The 24,353-nt window shown below is 43.7% G+C and overlaps 2 protein-coding genes across 2 annotated transcripts in view; one reads left to right on the forward strand and one right to left on the reverse strand.

The window, feature by feature from the left end:
• The window catches only part of lrp8 (low density lipoprotein receptor-related protein 8, apolipoprotein e receptor), a gene marked incomplete at its 5' end in the record, with an annotated part of 176,444 nt that overhangs the window by 99,309 nt on the left and 52,782 nt on the right, over positions 1-24,353 (reverse strand). The window lies entirely within an intron of this gene.
• On the forward strand, positions 12,586-14,772 carry LOC308319496 (phospholipase A-2-activating protein-like; the record flags this gene model as incomplete). Its single annotated transcript, XM_080769602.1, has 1 exon — positions 12,586-14,772. One exon carries the CDS (start codon positions 12,586-12,588, stop codon positions 14,770-14,772), a length of 2,187 nt encoding a protein of 728 aa, XP_080625728.1.

Below are 24,353 nucleotides of genomic sequence, written 5' to 3' on the forward strand. Positions count from 1 at the left end.
CCATACTGTGTCAGTGAGTCAGTGAGTGATTCAGTTCCTATTCTGGCAACTCAAAGATAAAAGGAAAAACAAAAATAAGCCTTCACTTTTAAATTATTTAAAAGTCCTCATTGGCAGCAGCCATGCTTTAGATAATTAAATACATTCTGTTAATTTAACAAATAATGCTGAACGAAAAAGAACAAAGACGAAGAGAATAAACACAACGGGAGGTAGTCATATTTATCTCAGCACACTGAGGGCATTTCAAAAGATGCTGAACCAAAACAGGACACTTTGTGGGAGCACAAACTGATCCTTCACAAAGGTTAATCTGCCTCCTGTCTGAGCATCTGTGCGGAGTGCGTGTTGTATAGTGTGTGTGTATGTGTATTTATGTGTGTGTGTGTGTGTGTGTGTGTGTGTGTGTGTGTGTGTGTGTGTGTGACTCCTTACCAAGTTTAAGAGAGCACCCTTGTTCTACGTCTGTGTAAGCCTTCATGCAAATCTATAGCCTTTACTGACTTTTCTCAGACGGAGATGAATAGGAAGAAGCACCTTTGAGTCCGTTTCTTTTTTTTTATATATTTTTTATCCCACGATTTGTAACCCATTTTTCAACCCTGTGTCAATCATCTAATGTGATCCTGGGCTCTACACACCCTCCGCCAACCTAGTCCCCATATATGGGGGACATGGGGAGAGCAACGGACTTGAACTCATGCTTCCTTCATGCCTGAGTGTCCAAGTTGCTCCTTTGACAGCTGACAGGGGGGAGTTTCTGACTCAAAAGCCTGTACTACAATCTGTGCTACAGCGTGTGCTACAACATGCACTCACAACAAGGCAATGTAGCCTGCCATATTCAAGTGTCAATAAATCATCTGATCACCAGGCTCTGAGCATTCTTTTATGTAATTGCAAATCCTGCTGTTCAGCTCTCAGTATTCTGTCTATGTGACTGAAGAGGAGAAAGCATGCGGTTATGTTATCCCACTGTCATCCTGGATCCGGGTTCTTGCCAAACTCCCACATTTTCCTTCCCAGTCTGATCCTATCCACCCTGGGCAAGACCTACACTGAAAAGACTATCAGCGGAAGTTGCGGGATTTTAGCGGAAGTATTGCCCAAGGAAATGACGTTGATGCTTTACAAATCAGTTTACATTCTCCACGAATGAAACAAGTGTTGTGATTGGTCGGGAAAATATCGTATCCGGGGGAAATACATTTGACGGATGTTCCGGAGGATACATTCGCCGATAGCTTCTCTGCCTTATGTTGTGACCAGGCTTTTCTTTTCGCAGATAAGTAAGCCTGGGACCGAGGCTAGATCCTATCTGTGTGAGCCACACGCAACTGCTCCAGACCTCCCAAATCCTGTCACGTTCTGGGTCCCCGCCATCCTCCTCATTCCCCTTCACATAAGCATGGCATTACAGCATCACAAAGGAGCTTAAGGACAGAGGGGAACAGATGTGAGGCAGAAGAAAGGAACCCGACAGACAAGGGGCACGGGGAGATGAAAGGGCGGAATCGGAAATATGTCAGATATAATGTTCTGAAATTGGTTTGTCTGGAGATGAGACGTACGGTATCAGCCAAGCTTTCTGTCTTTCTCTCCCCCTTTTTTTGATCTCACCCCTCTTGTTCTCATTCTTTATTTCTTTCCTCGCTTTCTTTCGAGCACAGTAGAATCCTCAGTGTTAATTTAACTGTTGCTACAAATGTAGCCAACACATTTGTTCAAACGGATGAACTAACTGAGAATTGTACTGTGCACTATTTTTGCAAAGACGCCTTCATCCCTCAATCAAACGCATGAGTGGCATTGGTGGCGGATTATTATCAGTGGAGTTGGCAAAGGCAAACAAAGCCGAAGTCATTGGGTTATACCTAGATGTATGTGGGTGTCACACAATGGAAATAGCCATCCTGCAAGCTCATAATGCAACAGTTCTCAACTGCTCTCTCTTTCTCACGCACTTCAACAAAATCATATCTTCATATTCTCTTTCCATTATTGCTGCTCGCTCTGTCCATTTCAGTGTAATTTGCCTGAAGGCTTTACTCTAGCTCTCGACACAAATGCAGCGTTGAAGGTTTTGTTGTTGTTGCAGGGTTGATGGTATATCTCATCAGAGAGATCAGAGAGCCAGGTTATCTTCAGACCCGGTTAATTAACGAGGGGGGAAAAAGCTATGGTCTGTGGTCTGTAGTAGTGTAATAAAGAGAATAAAGAGAGCTTCTTCTTTATTCTGTGAAGAGTCTATCGGTCTATCAAATGAGGTTTTAGGCACTCTATAACGCTTTGTGCAGCACTGCCGTTTTGAGAGTCAGATCCCAATTGTGTTGTCTTGTCTCTCATGTGGACATCATGTGATGTGCCACCAAAAAAAGGATATTGGAAAGAAATAAATTATTAGCACCGTCTCAGGCTAAAGTTATTATATGTTGTTGACATCATTATATTTTGTGGATCTCCTCATATATGCCAGTCTGTGAAATGTGTCATCCAGCAAATGCTGTCCTGCAAAATCAAAAGCACAAAAGGGCTGCCTTAAGCCTTCATTGAAAATAAAATGTGTGAAAGAGAGAAACTGCAGGTGGGAACAGTTTAATCCCGCATCGTAGTAGATCTATAAACTCAGTGTCTTGTGAGCTTGTAGATCTGCTATTTTTGAAGGTATAACTCAGGTTTTAGGCCGTAATGTAATCACTGTGTGTGTGTGTGTGTGTGTGTGTGTGTGTGTAAGGGAGAGAGATATATATACTGCTCAGTGTGGTTGGTGAGTCTAGGGAGTCTGTGAGGTCATATCCTTCTGCTTGGCTACCTCTCATTAGAACTGACATTATGCAGCACTGAGGAGAAGCTTTGCACCAACCCTGCAAACTGTATCACACACACACACACACACACACACACACACACACACACAAGATCCCCACTAAAAGGCCATTGAGGTGACATCTGTCTCCCAGTCATGACCTGCATTGATTTATTAAATGTGCAGACACTGATACCAGCCCCCAACACACACACACACACACACACACACACACACACACACACACACAGTATCTCCAGAGTGCCCCGTCTCCCTAGCCTATCAGTGTCCTAGACAGGGTCATCGCTATAATGATATCAGCTATCAATCCACTGGCCCCCCCACCCCCCACATACGTACGTAAACTATGACTGCTTTCATTAAGGTTATGTATCTGTAGGAAAGGCAAGGGGAAGAGATACAGATACAGGCATTCAGTCTCCCACTTACATGTGAGGACGGTTTAATTACTCTCACCAGTGTCATATCATGGAGCACATTTCCTTGCACACTGCAACTGGCATCCACCATCATGCAGAAAATGTTTCATGCCATGAGATACAACCTATCAACCTAGAAATAATGAAAATTTGCCGAAATTGCATACCGTAAATAAAGCTTTTACAGGGGTTTATTTTTTACAGATTATATAATGCAGTGTAGGGTCATTGTTGTTAGGTGTGCATATTGTAACAGCAGAGAACGTTAACCTGAATGCTGGCATTTTGGAGTGTGAATTTATCCATGTATAAGTAGCCTACTCTCTAAACAAAACGGAAGTTCTCAAACTCTGGTTTGTGTAACTACTTTTCTGGTGAATGACAGATTGGCACTGGGAATTGAAGGTTTGAGCACTCCCCTAAAATAAAAAATGAAAAAGCCTTTTAATACAATACAACTTTCCTGCTGGTTGTATGAATTGATGCTTGCTGTGTGAACCTCGTAATTCCCCTCACTTTCACCATCTCCATTCAACCCCGCGACTGCAGACACACAGCCGCGCTGCGGGTTAGACCACATGACAAATTACTGCCGGGCTTATTATCAAACAAAAAAGGAGAAAGAAAAGAAAGAGATCCGCCCTTGCTGGAGGCAGGGATGATGGTGGGGGGGAGGCAGGGACGATGGTGGGGGGGGAGGGGGAGGCGTATGGGTGGGGTCCCCACAAAGGCTGCTGAGCATCCCCATACAAAAGAGACAGACATTTATTTTTCCCGCTGCAAACTAGCAAAAAAGAAATCATTACAATTACAAATAGCTGCTTCTTGAAAGCAATACAAGAGCAATGCAAAGGTCACCTAAAATGTGCATGCGTGCCATTGTGCTTTCCCTCAAACAGTGGTATGTGTGTGTGTGTGTGCATGCGTGCGTATTTGTGTGTGCGTGGGTGTGCGTGCATGTGTGTGCGTGCGTGCATATTTGTGTGCATGTACGACGTACGCGCGTGTATTTCACTCAAAGGGGAGGAATGACGGATGGCAATTGTTTTGCCGAAACTCAGACAAAAATGAAGGGAAGAAAAATAAAAGACTTGCAACCTACTGCTTTGCATTCCTGGCCCGGGATTTTATTTTTTCATGCGACGGTGGAATGCGATTATTTTTGGTGACAGATTGACCCCGCCTCCATCTGTGTTCCACTGTGCTGTCAGAAGCACAAAAAGCACTGTATACAATCTCCTTTTGTCTTCCCTGGCACGCTTATTCGCTCCGCGTACCTTATCCTCTCCCCTTCCCCACCTCTTCTCTCCACTGCTCCCACCCCTTTTTTTCTCTTTGGCAAACAGCCAGTTGTCTCCTTTGTTTGTGATCACTGATTAGAAAAATAAATAAAACAAACATCTATTGGATAAGAGTGGCCATGGCCTTGGGCTCAGAGATAAGAACCAATTTCCCCAAGAAGAAGACAGAACGCAACAAGAACCTGTCAATTTTAGACCACAACATACAATAGCGTGTGTTGTCACATTATGTGAGGAAAACATGTATGTAGTGTGTGTGTGTGTGTGTGTGTGTGTGTGTGTGTGTGTGTGTGTGTGTGCACTGTGCGCTGTTGCGTGTGCGTTCTTGCACATGTGTGTATACTTAGGTGCCTACTGTATTATGTTATAAAATGAAAAATGAAAAATGAAAAGACCATGTGCACAAAGCCTGTTCCCTTGTTTCCATACCGCTCTCAAACATCACAAAGATCACAACGATCGACAAAGCATTTTGAAAGAAAGGGTTTTGTTTACTACTTTGTGACCATGGTTACAGTCACTTTGGATTAAATGTCTTGTACACCGAAGCCAAGATTGCCCATTCTTTTGAGCCCAGCCCAAACACATCACCAAATACCAATCTCAAAGATAATGTGGGAATAAGAGAAGCCTCTAGAAAGACCTGAGATTGCACTGTGGTTCAATTAACTTCCTTTCATCCAAGTGGCTCTCCAGTGACCCACAGAAGAAATGCACATGCTAGATTCTAACAGGTGCGTCAGTTTAGCCTCAAAGAAACAGGTCAAATTAACCTTTCTGCAACAATGCCACAGGATCCTTGTCTTGTGCTCATGACAAAGCGATACAAGGGCTACTACCACTGTTGAGTCAGTGCTACTACTATAGGCCAAATAGCTTTAGCCCACTGTCAAAGCAATCATGTTTCCTCGGCTAATCCCTCTTAGGGCTACATGTTCCATCGTTGGCAACTGACGGAAGAAATGACACAAAGACTAAGCCTTTTCAGTGGCCAGCAAAGCCGCTTGATTTGGGAACATTAGAGAGGGAAGTGAAAAGGAGTAACATAGACCATTTGACAGAGCTTTTGTTGCAGCTTATGAATCATAACTCTCTGTAAACCCTCTGTAAACCTGCCAAATTACCTCCCCACATTAACCTTATCTTAGAACATCTCAACTTTAAGATTGAGCAGCAAGGAACTTCTTTTGTGCTTTCTTAATGGATTTCAGTTCTTTGTTGGTTTCCGTACCATCTGCAGGTGTAATGTTCAACACAGCTCTCTAAGCAGACCTGTCCACCTCCCTTTATCGGTCTCCTTATCTGTCTCATTATCTGTTGTGTAGCTGACTTACTTCCACAGGCGTGGATGCAAAACTACATACAGTATGTATTGTATTCCTATATTTCAATGCCAGTTACTGTAACTTTGGCAATTTGCACAAGTTTGCATTTTCATTACAGTGGTAAATGCTGACATTACTACAAGAGCTGTGAACAATACAATACGTATTATAAATCAACGTCAACAGCAGCATTTGCATAGTAAACTCATCAAGGCAAAGCACTTTCTGGGTTGCTGATTAAACATTAGAAACATTTGAGAAAAGTAACCACTAATTTATTCATCTCTACAACGTGTAATACTGCCTGGGGAGGCATACTGTTTCCCCCCCCATATGATTTCAAGGAAGATGATTTGTCTTAATAACAATATGCCTTCTTCCTTCAACACCATACATAACGAGGAAGGAGGCAAAGAAGAGCATGTTTGGGGGCAGGAATGACCCAAAGTTACCCCTAATTGTGCACCTCTTTTTTAATCAGCGTGGGTATCTAAGGCACGCTTGTGGAATAACCACTCGGTACTTCCTCCTCCCGCATGCTTCCCAGTCACCTAGGAGTATCCATGGATATCCTGGGCTGCTGGAATACAAACAACCCCAGCGTTCCCCTCTACACCCTCCTCTTCGCTCTTCTGTCCTTTCACACTGTCTTCCATGTGGCCTCCTCATCACCTGACTCCTGCTTGCGACAGAGAGGGACAAAGACAAACACTGAACCTTGTGGAGTGCTTTAACCACTTAACGCCCTGTTAAAAAATAAATAACAAAATAGCCGATCTACGAGCTATACATCTCATATATCTGAACTTGTATATCTGCTATTTTTTTTAAAGAAATGTAAAAACTGAAAATGTTTGCCTATACAGTAAGTACATGCCCAAAATAGGGACGCCAGGGTGAAAGTGGTTAAAACAGGATGGCTGGGGAGACGTACACTGACTTTTGCCCTTGCATTCTAGAATGAAATAGATGGGTTGTACTGTATGCATTTTGAGATTACCAATATAAAATGCTGTTCTTGTAATCCTTCTCAAGTCACCTCAAATCAGAGTTGGGATTGAGCAATGGAATGTCTGAACATCAAATGTATATATTTAAGGCTTCAATGTATAATTTTATGATTTTTTTTGTGCACACGTTTCAGCCAGCCTGCTTGATCTGTCTATCTGTCTGAAGTGTGGAGCCCTTGGGATCAGCGGCCCCTGGACTGTTCGGAGAGAGCCTTAAGAAAGGGCTCACAGCAGGTGTTCACAGTCACATGGCCAGAACGGGAGAGCAGCCAAAGGCCCAAGCAACAAGCAGCGATGACAGGAGGGGAGGGGTGCCAGGAGGGGAGGGGTGGGACACCAGTGTGTGGGCACAGCTTTTGGTGTCGCCAAACAAAGCCCACCTCTTCATAGCCACCCAGAGATGCAAATCGCTCCTCATCAAAGTTTCACACTCAAGTTTCGCTCACAAAATGGAAATGATGGCTGCTCGGCAAGAGCTGCCGATAAGACTCCTTTCAGAGCCTCTCTGTATTTCTAACCACCACTTCTTAGATACAAAGCAGCACGGCTATATGAGGACACGCACAGTCACACACATGCGCGCGCGTGCGCACACACACACACACACACACCCCCCCCACACACACACCTTCCACTCCATCTTCCTTTCCTCTGGCTGTGGTTTGATCCAGCGTCCCAAGGGGAGGCTTGGTGTAAGCCCTGTGCCAAATTAGACTGGGCAGCAGCCATCAGACACATCCCTGCCAGAAGGCTGTTTAGCTCTGATCATCATCCCCACAGGTGAGACAGGTGTGTGTGTGTGTGTGTGTGTGTGTGTGTGTGTGTGTGTGTGTGTGTGTGTGTGTGTGTGTGTGTGTGCGCGTGTGTGCGCGTGCGTGCGTGCGTGTGCCGTGCGTTCAGGTTAAATCAAAAGGAGGAATGTTGAAAGACTGTAGTGGTTCAAGCCCCCTTTTTCTCTCCGCTCCACTAACTGCCAACTAAAGCAGGATGAGATGGTATGAACTCTCTGTCTTACTGTGATAACAGCAGGGCTTTAACGTCCTATCCAACACTGTGAATGGAAGAGAAAATGTGTAAACCAAAAAGGTCAAATGCCACACAGACGTTAGCATTTCTGAAAGTCCCTGTATGCTGATAGTGTGCGTGTGTGCGTTCGTGCGTGTAATTTTTGCCAAACACTTGGGGGGTTTTTGTTTAACCTGGTGGACCACCCAAAGCCCTGGCTAGCAGGATAGCTGATCTGAGACACATCCTCTTATTGCCAGGAGCAATGAAAAGGCATAGAATCTTCTTTGCACAAATTATAACGGTCTACCTACTCTTTTATCCATGATTAGCACAAACGTAAAAACGGAAATACACCTGTCCAAAATTATCTTTGTTCCCTACCAGTCTGAATCAGCAGGCCTACATTCATGTCTGAAGTACAATGTACAAAGTTTTAGCACTTTTCCATGCATATACTGTACATGCAAGAGGCAACTGCTTTAGGGATGAAGGCTACAATAGAGCTACGATAGAGCAAGATACCCAATGGCCAATAATAAACTACAGTTTCCATGCACAAATATGCAAGTGAAGATGTGTGAAGCAGAATTTGTTGAGAAATAGTAAACCATTTAGGACTGAGGCCGAATGTTGCTACTGTATATACTGTAGATGGCAACAAGATTGTCACTTGCAGTGCTTTTTAAGCAATTCCATCTTTAGTGTCCCTTTACGGCATACTCAGGGGAACTAGGTTATATGTTGCGACTTCAATCATGTGTGATGTGTGCCATAATACACCTCTCAATTCCCTCTCAGTGTTGCTCCAAGTCGGGCTCTCACTAGATAATAGGTAGGAGCAATACGGGAGCATCCATTTATCATATTTCCCCCTTGACTGAATGAAGTCTGCATATGGAGAAAGGCATGGCTGATTAGTATTCTTAGGAGCCTGTACAACAGACAGACCCATGATCAGAATGCAAGGAAGTCCTCGCTCAGGCACAGAGGGAGAGAGGGTGAGGGAGAAGAGACAACAGAGGTTTGTCTACCATGTAAACAAAGCTTTAAAGATCCCATTTACAATGTTCTTTAACTCATAAATGACAGAAAGCTTACGTTTTAAGATTCAAGTTTAATTTGTTTATGCAGCAGCATTGAAACGGCTCATGAGGAAGAAAAAGAAAAAGACTAGTTGTGGTATAAACAAATGCATGTTTATCACTTTCACAATGCAGCAATGTAGCATCAAACCCAACAAAAGGTAAATAGTGACCTGAGCAGAAATTAAACTCTCAATGGGGAGGGTTTCAGAAAGGGTTTGGGGGAAGTTGGACACGAAATAAAAGAAGCTTGAATAAACGTAATCAGAAAGAGCATAGAGGACATGTGAAACCATGCAATCAGGAGAAATGAGTCAATGCAAGAGAAGCCAAACTCATCATCATATTTATTGGCAAAGATCATAAGCTTAGAAATGGATTTAAACGTGTATTGTATCATTTGCTTCAGAATATTTTAAGTTAAGCTATCCCACTGTGGTGCAGTGCAGGTTTCACATGAAGTAAAATGCTTGCTTGCTTATCCTGAAACAGTCGAAAAAGAAAATTTCTCTACCTTTTCCTTCCGAGTTAAATTAGCTCTCAAGATTTTGCTGTGCACCTTTGCCTACACAGTAGTAAAGAATCTCTAATTTTCGACCATGTCATGGCATCATTGGGCTCTTTCAGCCCTGACGAATAAGAGGGCCCATAGGAGGCGACTGGGATCTGATGAAGGCATGGCAGACAGTAGTGGGAATGTGGGATGTAGCTCCTTCCACCCTTTAGCTCTCCAGAGGAATAATTTACAGCTAAGCCACAGTTGATTTCTTTCACTACAACCAAAGGCACTCAAGAGGGTAGCCATAGTTCCATAGCTTGCTAGCAAAGAGCTGAGCATAGCGCCACACAATCACCCACAGTTGAGGGAAGAAACACAGAACGGAACCAGGGTTTGAATTATTGAACATTTACTATGAAGGAAAGTAATAATGGTGAAGTTGGGGGAACATGGTGATGTGGGAGGGTGTGATGCAAGGAACACATTGTGGACTACAGTATATTATGCCATGCATGTTTACTCTTGCATGAGAGTATACTGTACTGTACTATTGTGTCTACTATTGGATTCGCTTTTAAGTGCAGAAAGTAGACTCAATATTGCACTTTCCAATTACATGATTCAAAAAGTCCACATAAATCCATCTAAATCTCAGTTTGATGTGCGAAACTTTCTTGCACTCCCCAATGATTTGGTTGAGAGAAGAGATTGGCTTTGGCATCTGTCTCAATGTGTCTCAATGCATTCTCCCATTTGTGTGGGGCCTAATAATGCTCTAACCTTTACGCCACACACTGGCTCAATTGCATCAGCAGAATTTGATTCAGTGAAAAGCCAATTATGGTCTCAATGGCACCGTATCGCTGCTTAGGCAGGCACTGCCCATGCTGTTGCAGAAAGCATATGACAACAACCAACAATGCTGGTAAAGAGTCAGATGCAGGCCATCTTCATAGGACGGCTGTGGCTCAGGAGGTAGAGCAGGTCGTCCAATGATCCATGGGTCGGCGGTTCAAATCCCGGCTCCTCCTGTCCACATGTCGAAGTGTCCTTGGGCAAGACACTGAACCCTACATTGCCTCCAATGAGTTGGTCGGTGTAAGCTTGCCACCATTGGTGTGTGAATGTGGGAAGTGAGGACGCTGGCATCGACTCTTCGCCGCTTCACCTCCCAATGTATGAATGAATGAACCATTGTAAAGCGCTTTGAGCACTTGGAAAAGCGCTATAAAAATGCAATTCATTATTCATGCCCACACAGCCCTATAAAAGATGATGAACATAATTTGTTAACATTATTCCGCCACTGCCAGTGCTTTTCAGTGAAGACCCTTATTTTTTTAAATAATAACTCTCAGAGTTAAATTAACAGTGTTTTTACAATATAAATTGGGGTCCAAGAGATAGAAATGCCATTAAATCGGGTGTCCATAGCATAATGCGTGTGAAACTGGGGGTCCATGAAATTAATATGTTTCGGAATCACTGCTAGAGCCGTAAAAATCCTCCCTTATCGGGGGTCACTGGCATATGTTTTCAAAGGGAGGGTCCGTGGCCTAATAAATGTTGATTTGGGGGTCCTTGACACGAAATAGTTTGGGAACCAGTGGTCTAGGGACATCAATCGCAGTTAAGTGTTGGATTTCGTTTGACGTCCAGGAGCGTCAATGACAGTTAATTTTACTGTAATTGTGACAGTAGGTCGCAGTTTACTATGAAAACCTGCATCTCCTGTCAGTCAGTCACGCCTCGTGACACGCTCCATATGGCCAGTACAGAATGAATTATGTTGAACTGACCTCATCAAAACCCTGTACACTCAAGACCAATTGTCAGCTGCCCCATGGCCGGAAGCTGGTGAAAACTAGAGTTCTCAACAGGCCCGAAAATTAAGGCCTACCTGGGCCCTAACTGGGATGGCCCGAGGCCCCGCCTGGCCTTACTAATTAGCACACATTTTACACCCTACCCGTCCCTAGCCTGGGCAGCATTCCTTTCGGGTTTATGATCCGTTCGTGAGTGGATGATATCGTTACGTCATGTTGTAGTCATTGTTTTGTAGTCATCAGGCCGGAACCCTCAATCTGGAACTTCCTTTCCCTCAAGCTGATTTTTCCCAATAAAATCTGCAGGCTACAAGAGAATGAGTCACGCTTTTATTGTTATTATTCTTCTGGTTTGAGGAAAAGGAAGTTCCATATTGATGGTTCCGGCCTGCTGACTACAAAACAATGACTAAACATGACGTAACAAACAATATAATTCGCTCCCGACCGGATCATATGGCAATTTTGTGACAGGCTTTCCTCCCGGCCCGAAAACATAAATTAAACAAAAACAGGAAGAAAAAAAAAAAATATGAGCATTCCCAGGTGATGCCCTGTTAGGGCACCCACACTAATACAATCCCTTTTATGCCCATATATGGGGATTCCTGACTATCATCACCTGGATCTCTATATTATCATGACACTGACCTCACCAAACCTTGGATAGCCATACATGGAGAAGACTACGTCACATAATTTGGAGCGATGCCCACCCGGAAGGGTTGACTCTTCTAGACCAGAGCGGCCAATGCGCTCCCCCAGGCTTTCAATGTTTGTGCCGACGAAAATGAAAGCCTGGGTACCGAGGGTAAGGGATATGAAGACAGACACAAACACCACAACCGCAACACCAACGAAGGACAAGGACTCACCTACAGACACCTACGTCTACAATGTCCTACAGTACTAAATTCAGGATGCTCATTGTTCGAGAGGATTTCACATCATCTAGAGTTAACCATGTTAAATCCCCATGGTCACTCAAGAGGTTAGAGTGAGCGACCTCATGTAGTCTACTCTATGTATTCGGTCAAACTGGAATTCCATATATCGGCATGGTTGACGTGGAGCTCCGTATACTGTATGGAGCTGACATCAAACTGACACAGACATACCATATTTGGGCATAGCTGTGGTGATAACTTCATATATGGATACGGCTGAGTCATAGTGCCATCAGCGGGATGACAGGCACTACAGTATAAAAGGGGCTACAGACAAATATCGGTTGATAGCAACATTAATCTAATAAACCCTGTTTTTGTGGTATTTATATGGGTGCACGATGCATGTACTGTATGAGGGTAACGAGTGTGACTTTGTCTTCACCATTGAACTGAATGAGGGAGGGCCCTCTATAAAGATCCCTTATAATGTGGCAGAAGACCCCTGGCTCACAGCACATTACTTTTTGCAGAAGAACGACCTCAACCCCATGTTCTTGGACCAAATTGCCAACTTCATCATAGAAAACACCAAAGGGCTTGAGCTGGAACCATCGCAAACTGACACTGGTGACCTCAATGGGTTCGGTCATTATATCCCTGGCTCATCTGACAACAGACCAAGCTTGATAGCTGATCTGTTCACAGGCGCTAGTCAGTACAACTCATGTTCAGGCATGGCTACAGGTGCTCCTGGAGATATCACAAATCCCTTTACAGGAGTTGGTGCATACTCAGAAACTCCATCTGAGGTCTGCCTGAAGCCAGCTAACTCATACAAACTCAGCTGCTCTGTCCCAGCACATGAGATGGATGTTAGGGGACTTGCAACAACTGTCTTTCCAAATGGAGGATTTGTGTCCGTCTCCAAAGACCGGACCGGAAGGCTCTGGCTACCCAACTTAAGGAAAAGGTTTTGCCCAGCAAAGGGTTTCAGAGAGGTGCACCGCATGTCTTTAAATGTTGTATCCTGTGTATGTATCATCGCACCTAACAAGACCTACTCCAAAGGGCTTATTGCCACAGGTGGAAGTGACAATAATATTTGTGTTTTCACACAGGACAGACCTCAACCCCTGTTCACCCTCAAGGGCCACAAGAACACAGTTTCCACTCTAGCAGCAATCCCTTCCAGGAGGAGGAAGTTTGTGCTACTGAGTGGCTCCTGTGACACAACAGCTAAAGTCTGGGTCAAAGACAAGTGCATGAAGACGTTGCAGGGTCATTCTGCTGCAGTGTTGGCGGTGATCATTCTACCCAAACAAGGACTCATGATGTCTGGATCAGCGGATAAGACAATCAAACTTTGGAAAGCGGGCCACTGTGTGAGGGTATTTACAGGTCATGAAGATTGTGTAAGGGGACTAGCAGTGATCAGCAACACACAGTTCTTGTCTTGTGGCAATGATGCCAGTGTAAGGAGGTGGCTCATGACTGGAGAATGCGTACAGGTCTATCTTGGCCATACAAACTACATCTATAGCCTGGCCGTCTTCCCCAACAGCCAAGACTTTGTAAGCATAGGGCAGGACGGAACAGTGAGAATATGGAGTAAAGGGGAATGCTCCCAGACCATTCACCTGCCTGCTCAGTCAGTTTGGTGTTGCTGTATCCTGCCCAACGGTGACATAGCTGTGGGTGCTAGTGATGGCATCATCCGTGTGTTTACAGAGAATGAGGGCCGCATAGCCAGTCCACAAGATCTACAAGCCTTTGAGGATGAACTCTCCAAACACACCATCGACTTAAAGATAGGAAACTCCGGAGACATCCAACTGGAAGACTTACCTCAGAGGGAACACCTTAATGAACCTGGAAATCACGATGGCCAGACACAGCTGATTAAATATGGGCAGAAAGTGGAGGCATACCAGTGGACCATCAGTAATGATTGCTGGATGAAGATCGGAGATGTAGTTGAAGGATCAAACCAGCAGACGTCCAATATGGTTATGTACGAGGGGAAGAAGTATGACTTTGTCTTCACTGTTGACTTGAACGATGGTGGGCCCTCTATGAAGCTCCCTTATAATGTTGCAGAAGACCCTTGGCTGACAGCATATCACGTTCTGAAGAAGAACAACCGCAGTCCAATGTTTTTGGACCAAGTTGCCTACTTCATTATAGAGAACACCAGAGGTCTTGTACGGGAACAGGCCCGACATGGGTTTGGTGTTCTCGGTCACAAGATCCCTGGCTCATCTGAAAACCAGTCAGGCTGGATAGGCGATCCCTTCACAGGCTCTGATCAGTACATCCCAGGGTCAAGCACTATTACAGGTGCTCCTAGACATGTAGCTGCCAAAAAAATTGCAATTGAAAGCCCAAAGAAGGTCACCACAAAGAGAAAAGTAACAGCCAAGAAAGCTCCAGCTACAAAGGCTGTCAAACCTAAGGCAGCCCAGAAAGTTCCTGATAAGAATGTTGTCAAACAAACGGCAACCATGAAAACTCCAGCTAAGAAAGCTGTCGGATCCAAGGTAGCCAAGGGGGCAGCTGCCAAACAGGAGTATACTGTTACACTGTAGATCTGTAGTTCTCAAAGTGGGGTCCTTGAGTAGTTATGGGTTTAATTTGGTTAAAGTTGTACAGCGTCAGCTATAAGGATTTTATAGCGTGGATCATTGGGCGTCCCGGAGTTAAACATTTTAACAAAGGGCGGGGTTCTAAAAATGTTTGAGAACCATGCTAGTATCAAACACTGCAGGTTAAGAAAAAGTGGGATGGCGGTCAGGTCATTTAGCACATTCAACATTATCCTTAAAACAGCCTTTTTCAGGTGTGGCTGGACCAACTGCGTGCTTAAGGTACCCCAGTGGCCAGGTAGCTGTTAATAATAGAGTATTATGCTGGGACCAGCTATGTAAAAGACTGGTTGTTGGTTTCATGGTGAAAACAATTTGTAAGAGATTGACATCTTCCTATTGTAAAATAGAGCAAAGTGGCATATAACTCTGCCACCTCCAAAGCTTCTCCTCCAACAGAACTGAATGAGGCTGGCTCATTAGACCCGGCCAGTCTCTTCTCCTCCAACAGAACTGAATGAGGCTGGCTCATTAGACCCGGCCAGTCTCTTCTCCTCCAACAGAACTGAATGAGGCTGGCTCATTAGACCCGGCCAGTCTCTTCTCCTCCAACAGAACTGAATGAGGCTGGCTCATTAGACCCGGCCAGTCTCATCCACTTTCAATTACCAAGGCATCACAGCAGCACTGAGGCACAACAACATCACATTGTCTGTTCAGCTAACTGGAAAAACACCAAGCAAGAAATTACACCGCTGCTTTGCAACAAACAATCTAACAAAAGTTTGACTTTGTCAGAAGTATGTAGTTAGAGAACAGCAGCTGACTCATCCAAATATACAGCAATAGACCTATACTAGATAGTAGAAACTGTGGTGGTAATTTTAGAATGCAATCATATTTGCTTCTCATACAAGGTCTATTCTTCACCATTGAGCCACCATTTCAAGTGACCGACAGCTGTCAATCTGACAGCTGCCACCATGCTTAATTATACCACTGTATCTGTGTACCTATCCCATTTTGAACAGGACCATTTCCTGCCTATAGGTGCTAGTAGGTGTCACTTATACCTTGCTCTCCTTTCACAACCATTAAAGGACATGTTAGTAGGACCACTACCATGTTTAAAGATACTAATGTATTTGTAACCATTTCCTGCTACTCTCTCCTTTTTCCCCGACCAAGAAAGGACGTGTTAATAGGACCACCTGTTACCGACTGTCTAGGTTATTATCATGAGTGTGGTTGGGAGGGAATAAAGGGGAAAGGTTTTTCATTGATGGTTAGGGACGGGGATGCAGTGATGCTGTTGCTGTAACTGACTGGAAACATGTGAATAAAGAAAGATGTCTGAACCGTTGAGCCGGAGTCCTGTGTCCTGATATACTTCATCCTGTCTGGGATCTTGAGACCATTTTATCTACAACAATACTCAGCAACGCCATGGCACACAATGGCATGTGAATGGAAATGTCTGTGGGTCAGTGAGTGTACCTTTATTTTGAGGGGAGAGAAAAATAGAGTTGAGAAAAACAGAGAAAGAAAGATTGAGTAGAGGGGGACAAGCCTGCATGTCATTTTGTCCCTTCCTCTCCCTCTCTTACCACACACACACACACACACACACACACACACACACACACACACACACCTTTTCCCAATATCATTGAAGCATGGAACGATCCCCCTTCCATCCCCCTTTATTCCTGGGAAAAGCTTATGGATCTTAATTGTATTACCGAGAGAGAAAGCGGGGACTACAGTCAAAACCAGAAATGGAATTAAATTTTGATTTAACGGAAAGGAGAATAATCCTCAGCTAGCAGTCTGGAGGTGATCTCTCCTCCTATTCTCCCTCTCTACCTTTCTCTCCTCTTTCTGCATAATATTATTTCCTTCTTCCTGGACTCGCAGTCGTTTTTCTCTCTCTCTCTCTCTCTCTGCCTCTCTCTCCCCCCTCTCTCTCTACATAATATGTCCTTAAAACAATATTATTGTCAATGTCGAGAACAGATAAATTAACGACCTATTTTATATTTTGTTGTATGTCAAAAGTAGTGAAAATAGCCGATCTGCAAGCTCACAACACATTGACACATTGAGAGCTTAGATCTGCAATTTGAACATTTTATAAATGGTTAATTGCCTATAAGCACATGCCTTAAAAAGGGGTTGGTTTTAAAGTATGAACAACAGCGTTACTAAATGATAACTACATTGGATAAATTGATTATTTTCCATTTCCTGAAAAGTAATGGTTTTACCCAAAGAGGAGAAACAAAGTTGTTGAAACTGTTGAAAGTAGAGTAGCAGAAGTGATAGAGCTGGCTGCATATGGGTAACATTTGCACATGGCCTGGTTAGAGAATAAAATGGGCAACAGAGCAGGGTGGGAAATGGTAAGTAAGAGTAGTGCGGAGCAGAGGATAGACAGAATACATGGAACTGCCTACCAAGTGATGGGAAAAGAAAGAAGGAGGAAGAAAAGCAGGGGAAGCTGTGAAGGTCTAAGTATGCGGTGGGTTGAACTGTGAACTCCCTGCCTTTTCCCACAACACAGGGTAGGCATTGTTCAGACTCAAGGCCTTTAAGTCAGTCTCCCTAAGTCAACCCCCTCCAGCCAATCCCACCCCAAAAAGGGTGACAACTATAGGCTTGAACTCTCAGATTAATGTTGTCCCCTCTTCTGTCCCTAGCATGGGCCTTAAGACTCCATAAAGACCTCCTCCCCATCACTTAGACAGACATCACACACACACACACACACACACACACACACACACACACACACACACACACACACACACACACACACACACACACACACACACACACACACACACACACACACACACACACACACACACACACACACACACACACACACACACACACACACACACACACACACACACACACACACACACACACACACACACACACACACACACACACACACACACACACACACACACACACACACACACACACACACACACACACACACACACACACACACACACACACACACACACACACACACACACACCTCTCTCTTTGGCAGGCAAGCCAAATACAAGGCGTAAAGGATGTTGCTTCAAAAGCTAGCCAGGGCCATGACTGGGCAGTAATGGCTGATGCTGAACAAAAGCCCAAGGCAAAAGTTACGAGCATAACCCCTGAAGGCGCCTCCCAAAGGCATCTCTATTCTTTGTCTGTAAAGAGTTTTTTCTAGATCAGCGCGTCTTAAAACGAGGGTCGCCAGCCAAAATGGGGGAGCAAGTGACAAGAGTAGTAATGTGTTTTCATAAGTCCCAGTGTGGCTTTATTTGTGTCCTATAGGTAGGGAAGGTTTAAGAAACATAACCCTCCCTTGATCTATGGTACACGTACTGTAGATGTCTTTTAGTTAAGATTCTAGAACACTCCTTAGCCTGACCGAGATTGCCATTAAGGACTTTTTAAATCGTTTCACAATAACGTGTATTCCGTGCAGATAATAATACAAAGACATGTTCACTGTATTCAGATTCACTGTACTGGATTCAGATGTATGTGACCAGAGCAGCAAACAGACCTTTACAGGTGTTGTTCAAATAATATCGCTACTGTATATTCACACAGCAGCCATTTGCTCACGTCATATTCATGGGTTGGGAGGAAATTAATGTTGTGTGAATATGGTGACCTATAACGCCAGAACTGAAAAATTATATAAACATTGTAAGTCACATAACAAGCTCCAAGGATTGTTTTTTTTGATGCCAACTAGACAAATCCAAAGTTTTATTCCAGGCTGTACAACGGCAAGCAATGAATTCCTTCATGCTCTCTGTTATAACCCCTGCAGTTGATGTTGCTTGTCTCAGTCATCTGACAGTGTACGATTGGGAAGCTGATGCATGTTTGTGTGTCAGACAGAGACAGAGATTGAGAATATTCTTTATTTGCCTCTGGCAATCAGGCAACAATTAGTGCCAATGACTCAATGCCCGCAAAAGGGATCGAGGAATGGGAGAAAAACCTAAGGAAATCCTTCACTATACTGTATGTACAGAGCACTCAGTGAACACGCGGGAGGCTGCCACAGGTAAACCTGTCTCCCAACTTCTCAAGAGAAGATTCACTGCACTCGAAATGAGGTGGAAATCGAGCTGCACTTCCCAACTACCTGTCAGATGTAACCAAGACATCAGAGACACATACTTTCCACAGGTTATAAACACCCAAAAGGAGTTTGAAAACATTACTGAACAAGAAACTTGCAAATCTGCTGGATGAAATACAGTGTACAAACAGATTCCAGAGCTGTTGTGACTGGAACATTACATCTAATGTAATACAACCACCATAAAGACTGTCTAATCATCTGGATATTCTTGCACTCTCAGTACCATACTGATCTCAGCACATTCCAAAACCTGAAGCTATATTTACACATCTTTATTCTAGTAGGGTGTAGGCTCTACATTACATTTATTACTACATCTTTATTCTAGTAGGGTGTACAGTAGGCTCTACATTACATTTATTATTTTTTCAATGGCAAAAAAAAAAGAAGGAAAAATATATATATATATATTTCGCGAACCCCTCTGGCACTTTGGGAACCTCTCCTGAAGGGTAAGCCTAGGGAACGGATGGACCACTTTGGGAACCTCTCCTGAAGGGTAAGCCTAGGGAACGGACGGACCACTTTGGGAACCTCTCCTGAAGGGTAAGCCTAGGGAACGGATGGACCACTTTGGGAAACTCTCCTGAAGGGTAAGTCTAGGGAACGGATGGACCACTTTGGGAACCTCTCCTGAAGGGTAAGTCTAGGGAACGGATGGACCACTTTGGGAACCTCTCCTGAAGGGTAAGCCTATAGGGAACGGATGGACCACTTTGGGAACGTCTCCTGAAGGGTAAGCCTAGGGAACGGATGGACCACTTTGGGAACGTCTCCTGAAGGGTAAGCCTAGGGAACGGATGGACCACTTTGGGAACCTCTCCTGAAGGGTAAGCCTAGGGAACGGATGGACCACTTTGGGAACCTCTCCTGAAGGGTAAGCCTATAGGGAACGGATGGACCACTTTGGGAACGTCTCCTGAAGGGTAAGCCTATAGGGAACGGATGGACCACTTTGGGAACCTCTCCTGAAGGGTAAGCCTATAGGGAACGGATGGACCACTTTGGGAACGTCTCCTGAAGGGTAAGCCTAGGGAACGGACAGACCATCATCCCCATAGCAGCGATGAAGATCAGCGTGGCTTGGATTAACGTTTTAACCCATTCTGACCTGAGATCAGATAAAAAAAAATGTCTTCTACATCCTGACAGTTTTCATTCTGACCTGAGATCAGATTCTAAAAAGGTCTTCTATGTCAGTCGCTCTTCGATTTTTAATTTAAGTCATGAGCACAACAAAAATCACACCTGTGTGAAGGTACATCACAATACATCATCTCATTTTAGAATTTGCGTCCTCACCTTTGTCATCAATGTTTGTGTTACGCACTCAAAATTGTCCATTCATTGTCAATGGCATTTAATGTTTGTGTAAACAAACAAAATCTGGGTTATTACACTAAAAGCTGGACATAGAAGGGGCGATAGATGGAGAATAAAGAACACAAGATAACCAAGCAAGCGACGCAAATGACACATGAAAAGTGATAGATTAAAGATGAAAAGACTAGAGGGGCAGAGACAGGGAAACAGTAAAAAGCAATCCAGTAAAACAGTAAAACTTGACTGGCTGTGAGGAGGTGCTAATGATAGCGGGCAGCTCCTGGGGCGATAAGCAGCCTTAATGGTGAAAGCAGAGATAAGCCGTGCTCCTCCACAGTGCCGGGAGACAATGTTCTCATTATGTCTGATTGAGACTGCATGGGATGTAGGTGCAGTTTATCCAAGAAAGGCAAGCTAGCTCATATCCTGTTGGGCACCATAAAGAAACATCACTATTCCTTGTCTGAATAAAACAGAATAAATGAAGACTAGAATTTATGAGCCAAGATAAGTGAAGACGAGAAGATACTGGAGGCGAGAAGGCATTTCTATGGCCATTTCTGAGAGCACTATTTCACGTAGAGTTCTAATGCTGTTATAGGCTAAGAAGCGCTGCAGGGAGAATAATGGAGGTGTTGGTATCGTCTGTGGGGTGGCTTTCACACAGCTGTTGTAAGACGAAAGTATAACCTGGATAGTTTGGTATGCATTTATCTAAAACATGCTTTGATTTTTAGCATCAGCTAAAGCTGACAGAAAGCGGTTCAGTTCAATTCAGGATTCCTGAATAGTTTTGCTTTTAAAATCCTTTCAATCTCTTGACAACTAAAGTATATTCTTCTCAAGAGAGTGACAGGGTGGAGCACAGTCGCAGGACACAGTGACGAGAAGCATGTCTGAGAGAGAGAGAGAGAGGCAGAGAGAGAGAGGCAGAGAGAGAGAGAGAGGCAGAGAGAGAGAGAGGCAGAGAGAGAGAGGCAGAGAGAGAGAGAGAGGCAGAGAGAGAGAGAGGCAGAGAGAGAGAGAGAGGCAGAGAGAGAGAGAGAGGCAGAGAGAGAGATAGGCAGAGAGAGAGGCAGAGAGAGAGAGGCAGAGAGAGAGATAGGCAGAGAGGCAGAGAGAGAGAGAGAGAGAGAGAGAGGCAGAGAGAAAGAGAGAGAGAGAGAGAGGCAGAGAGAGAGAGAGAGAGAGAGGCAGAGAGAGAGAGGAAGACAGAGAAAAAAGATGTGTTGGAGTGAGTAAAAAAGCTTGAAGGTAACTAATCCAGGGGAAATTGACAGGAGTCTGAGTCCAATTTTCTTCAGCAAAAATATGTAAAGCCATGAAATATATTTTATTTGTACTTTTGTCGTTATTCAAGATCTACAGTAAATAGCATATGCGGCAGTTACACTTCACATTGCATAATTGTTATAAGGGTTTAAGGGTTAAAATGGACAGGTACAACGGTGTATCCAACTTGCATCATTCACGACTTGCATCGTTCTCAACGGGGACTGATCTAGTCTTTATGAATTTATCTGTCACAAATATATATAATTGAAAATAGCGGGGGGAAAGCACAGCGATGTAACACCCTGGGTAGGCTACCTGCCCTTTATTTTGGCTCATTTTAGCTCAACCAATTAGCCTATGTTTGAAAGGAAGACAGATACTTTTATCTTTGATAAAGAGATGCTGCATTTTAATAGTCATTTTTTTACGATTTGATTAGCTTTCAACTATCGTTTGACAGCCCTTATACTCACTAAGTATTCCCTTTACAAAAATACATTTGCCTGAGGCTTGTTTGAAGGGTTTTTATAAATATAAAAAATATATATGTATCAGAGGTATTTTTATTCTATTATTCATGTGGAGAGCTCCACTCATAGCTTTGGACTGGAATTCTCTCTTTGATGGCAAGTCTTTATTTATTTAATGTTTGCCCAATATTTCTCCTGACATCCCTGCTCTTTTCCCCTTCAGGTCATGCCTGTCTTCCTATTTCTCATTAAGTTGTGATCTGTTTGGTTTTATTGGTGTCTATGTCCCTCACTATCATTATTGTCTATTGAAATTGTACTATTACGCTTCCAAAAATGCTATATTTGATGTATTTGATTAAATTAGAAATATATATTTTTGCCTATAATAACACGCCCAGAATAGAGTTTAAAGGTAGTTAAATAATTATTTTTATGGTATAGACTATAGAATATGCCTCAGGCATATTATTGGTAAATAACTACACAAAAGTAGTCTATAAAAAGACACATCTGAAGTAAAATATCAGCCAAATCGATATAACGGACAGGCTTTGGTTTGATCAAAAAAAGAAACTAAAAATAAAAACAGCATCTAATCAACAGCATGTGATCACAAATGGCTCCAAATCTCCTGTTGATTGTATAGTAACACAGACCCCAAGATCATACACAGACGAAGGCAGGTGGCACACCAGGCGAGCGTACCCAGGTCAAAGGAAACGGCACCGTGTGGCTGGCATGGCACCAGAGCCTGGAAATCTGCAAGAACAGCAGGACGCCACCTCACAAAGACACGGTACTAGCCTTGGGAACAACAACCTCTAACGACAGCTGAGAAGGACACATTCTGCCAAATGCATCCTCAGAAATCGGTATACAAGATGTGTTCTTTTTTTCTTGCCCTGCATGACCGGTAAGGTTTATGTTTTTCTGTTCATACCAGTGCTTTTGTGGAATTCGTGGAATTTAATGTGTTTTATTCAGATAAAGCAATAACTAGAATTGCAGGAGCCATTGCTGGCCAGAAGACAGTTTCCAAGTGTAACAGTCAGTGAACACTAGATGGACGTCTTTCGATTCACAGTATGCTCACCAGCAACCCTCCAAGGCTGACAGTTGGCCCTTTGATGTCAAAACATGCCCTCTGGCAAATGTGGGAAATGTGGTGAACACTGTTAAATTATCCCAGTTAAATTAGCAACCCCCCCCCCCCACACACACACACACACACACACACACACACGCCCTTTTTTTCCAAATTGAATCATACTTTCATCCTCCCAAAGACAAGCAAGCAAGGTAAGGACGAAATGTTCAAAGACATTTGCCGATGATGCCCTGATGTGATGTTCAATTGATTGAGATTTGACTTCAAAAGAATTTCAAGTTAAGATTATTATTTAATTTCTTTCTGCTCTTTCTTTTTGGGATCCAACAGAATCTTGTAGCATTCACTAGGGAATGGCAAACAAAACAACTCCTGCTATCATAGCATACTGTACCTTCACTCACAGCCCACAGCAACATCCAGGAAAAGATTAGAATAGTTGGCCTTCAACATCAGATTGCTCTCAGGGTTAATAAGGAGCATCAAACAAAGAAAACAATGCACTATATTCATTGATTGCAATCTTTGACCAAAAATTCATACACAATACAAGCCTGTATTCTTATTTATGTTTTGAAGAATTGTAATCAATGACTCCAGTGTGGAAACAATGGAGCTCAATTTCTCCAGTGAGCGGCACTGTCAGATCATGGGGGAAACCCCCTGAACCCTCAGCTAAGAGGATGGAGTTCCACAGGAGGGATAGCAACACACTCTCTCGTGGCTTTACTCTGCCTCCAGCCCATTAACCAGATCAAAGGATCCCTTGTTATAAAGATATGCAAACAGCCTTTTTATTAAGCTAATCACATCACACTACCGCTTAGCTAAACTCACGCTCCTTAGCTGCTTAGCATGTCCCCATCTCATTACATCATTCAGCATCATTGACTGTATTGGCGGTAGGCAGCTTAAGGGCTAGATATATTTTGTTGTGTCGCACACTGAAAATAGCCAATTTACATGCTCACAACAATTCGCAGTGTGAATCATTGTGAGCTTGCAGATCGGCTATTTTAGTTGCGCAACACCGGCATGCAACAGCTCTATCGATCCTTCTCAGTAATGGTTGGACATGTCTGTGCAAGGGGGGGGGGATAGAGCAGTGAGCCGTTCGTTGAGAGAGAGAGAGAGAGAGAGAGAGAGAGAGAGAGAGATGTGACGTTCTCTTATAATGATAGCAGGGAAATCTCATTTCACGACTCGCTGGGGGGGGGGGGGGGGGACAAGT

Source organism: Protomyctophum bolini (assembly GCF_963924005.1).
Source record: "Protomyctophum bolini genome assembly, chromosome: 8".
In the NCBI taxonomy this organism is placed as follows: Eukaryota; Metazoa; Chordata; class Actinopteri; order Myctophiformes; family Myctophidae; genus Protomyctophum; species Protomyctophum bolini.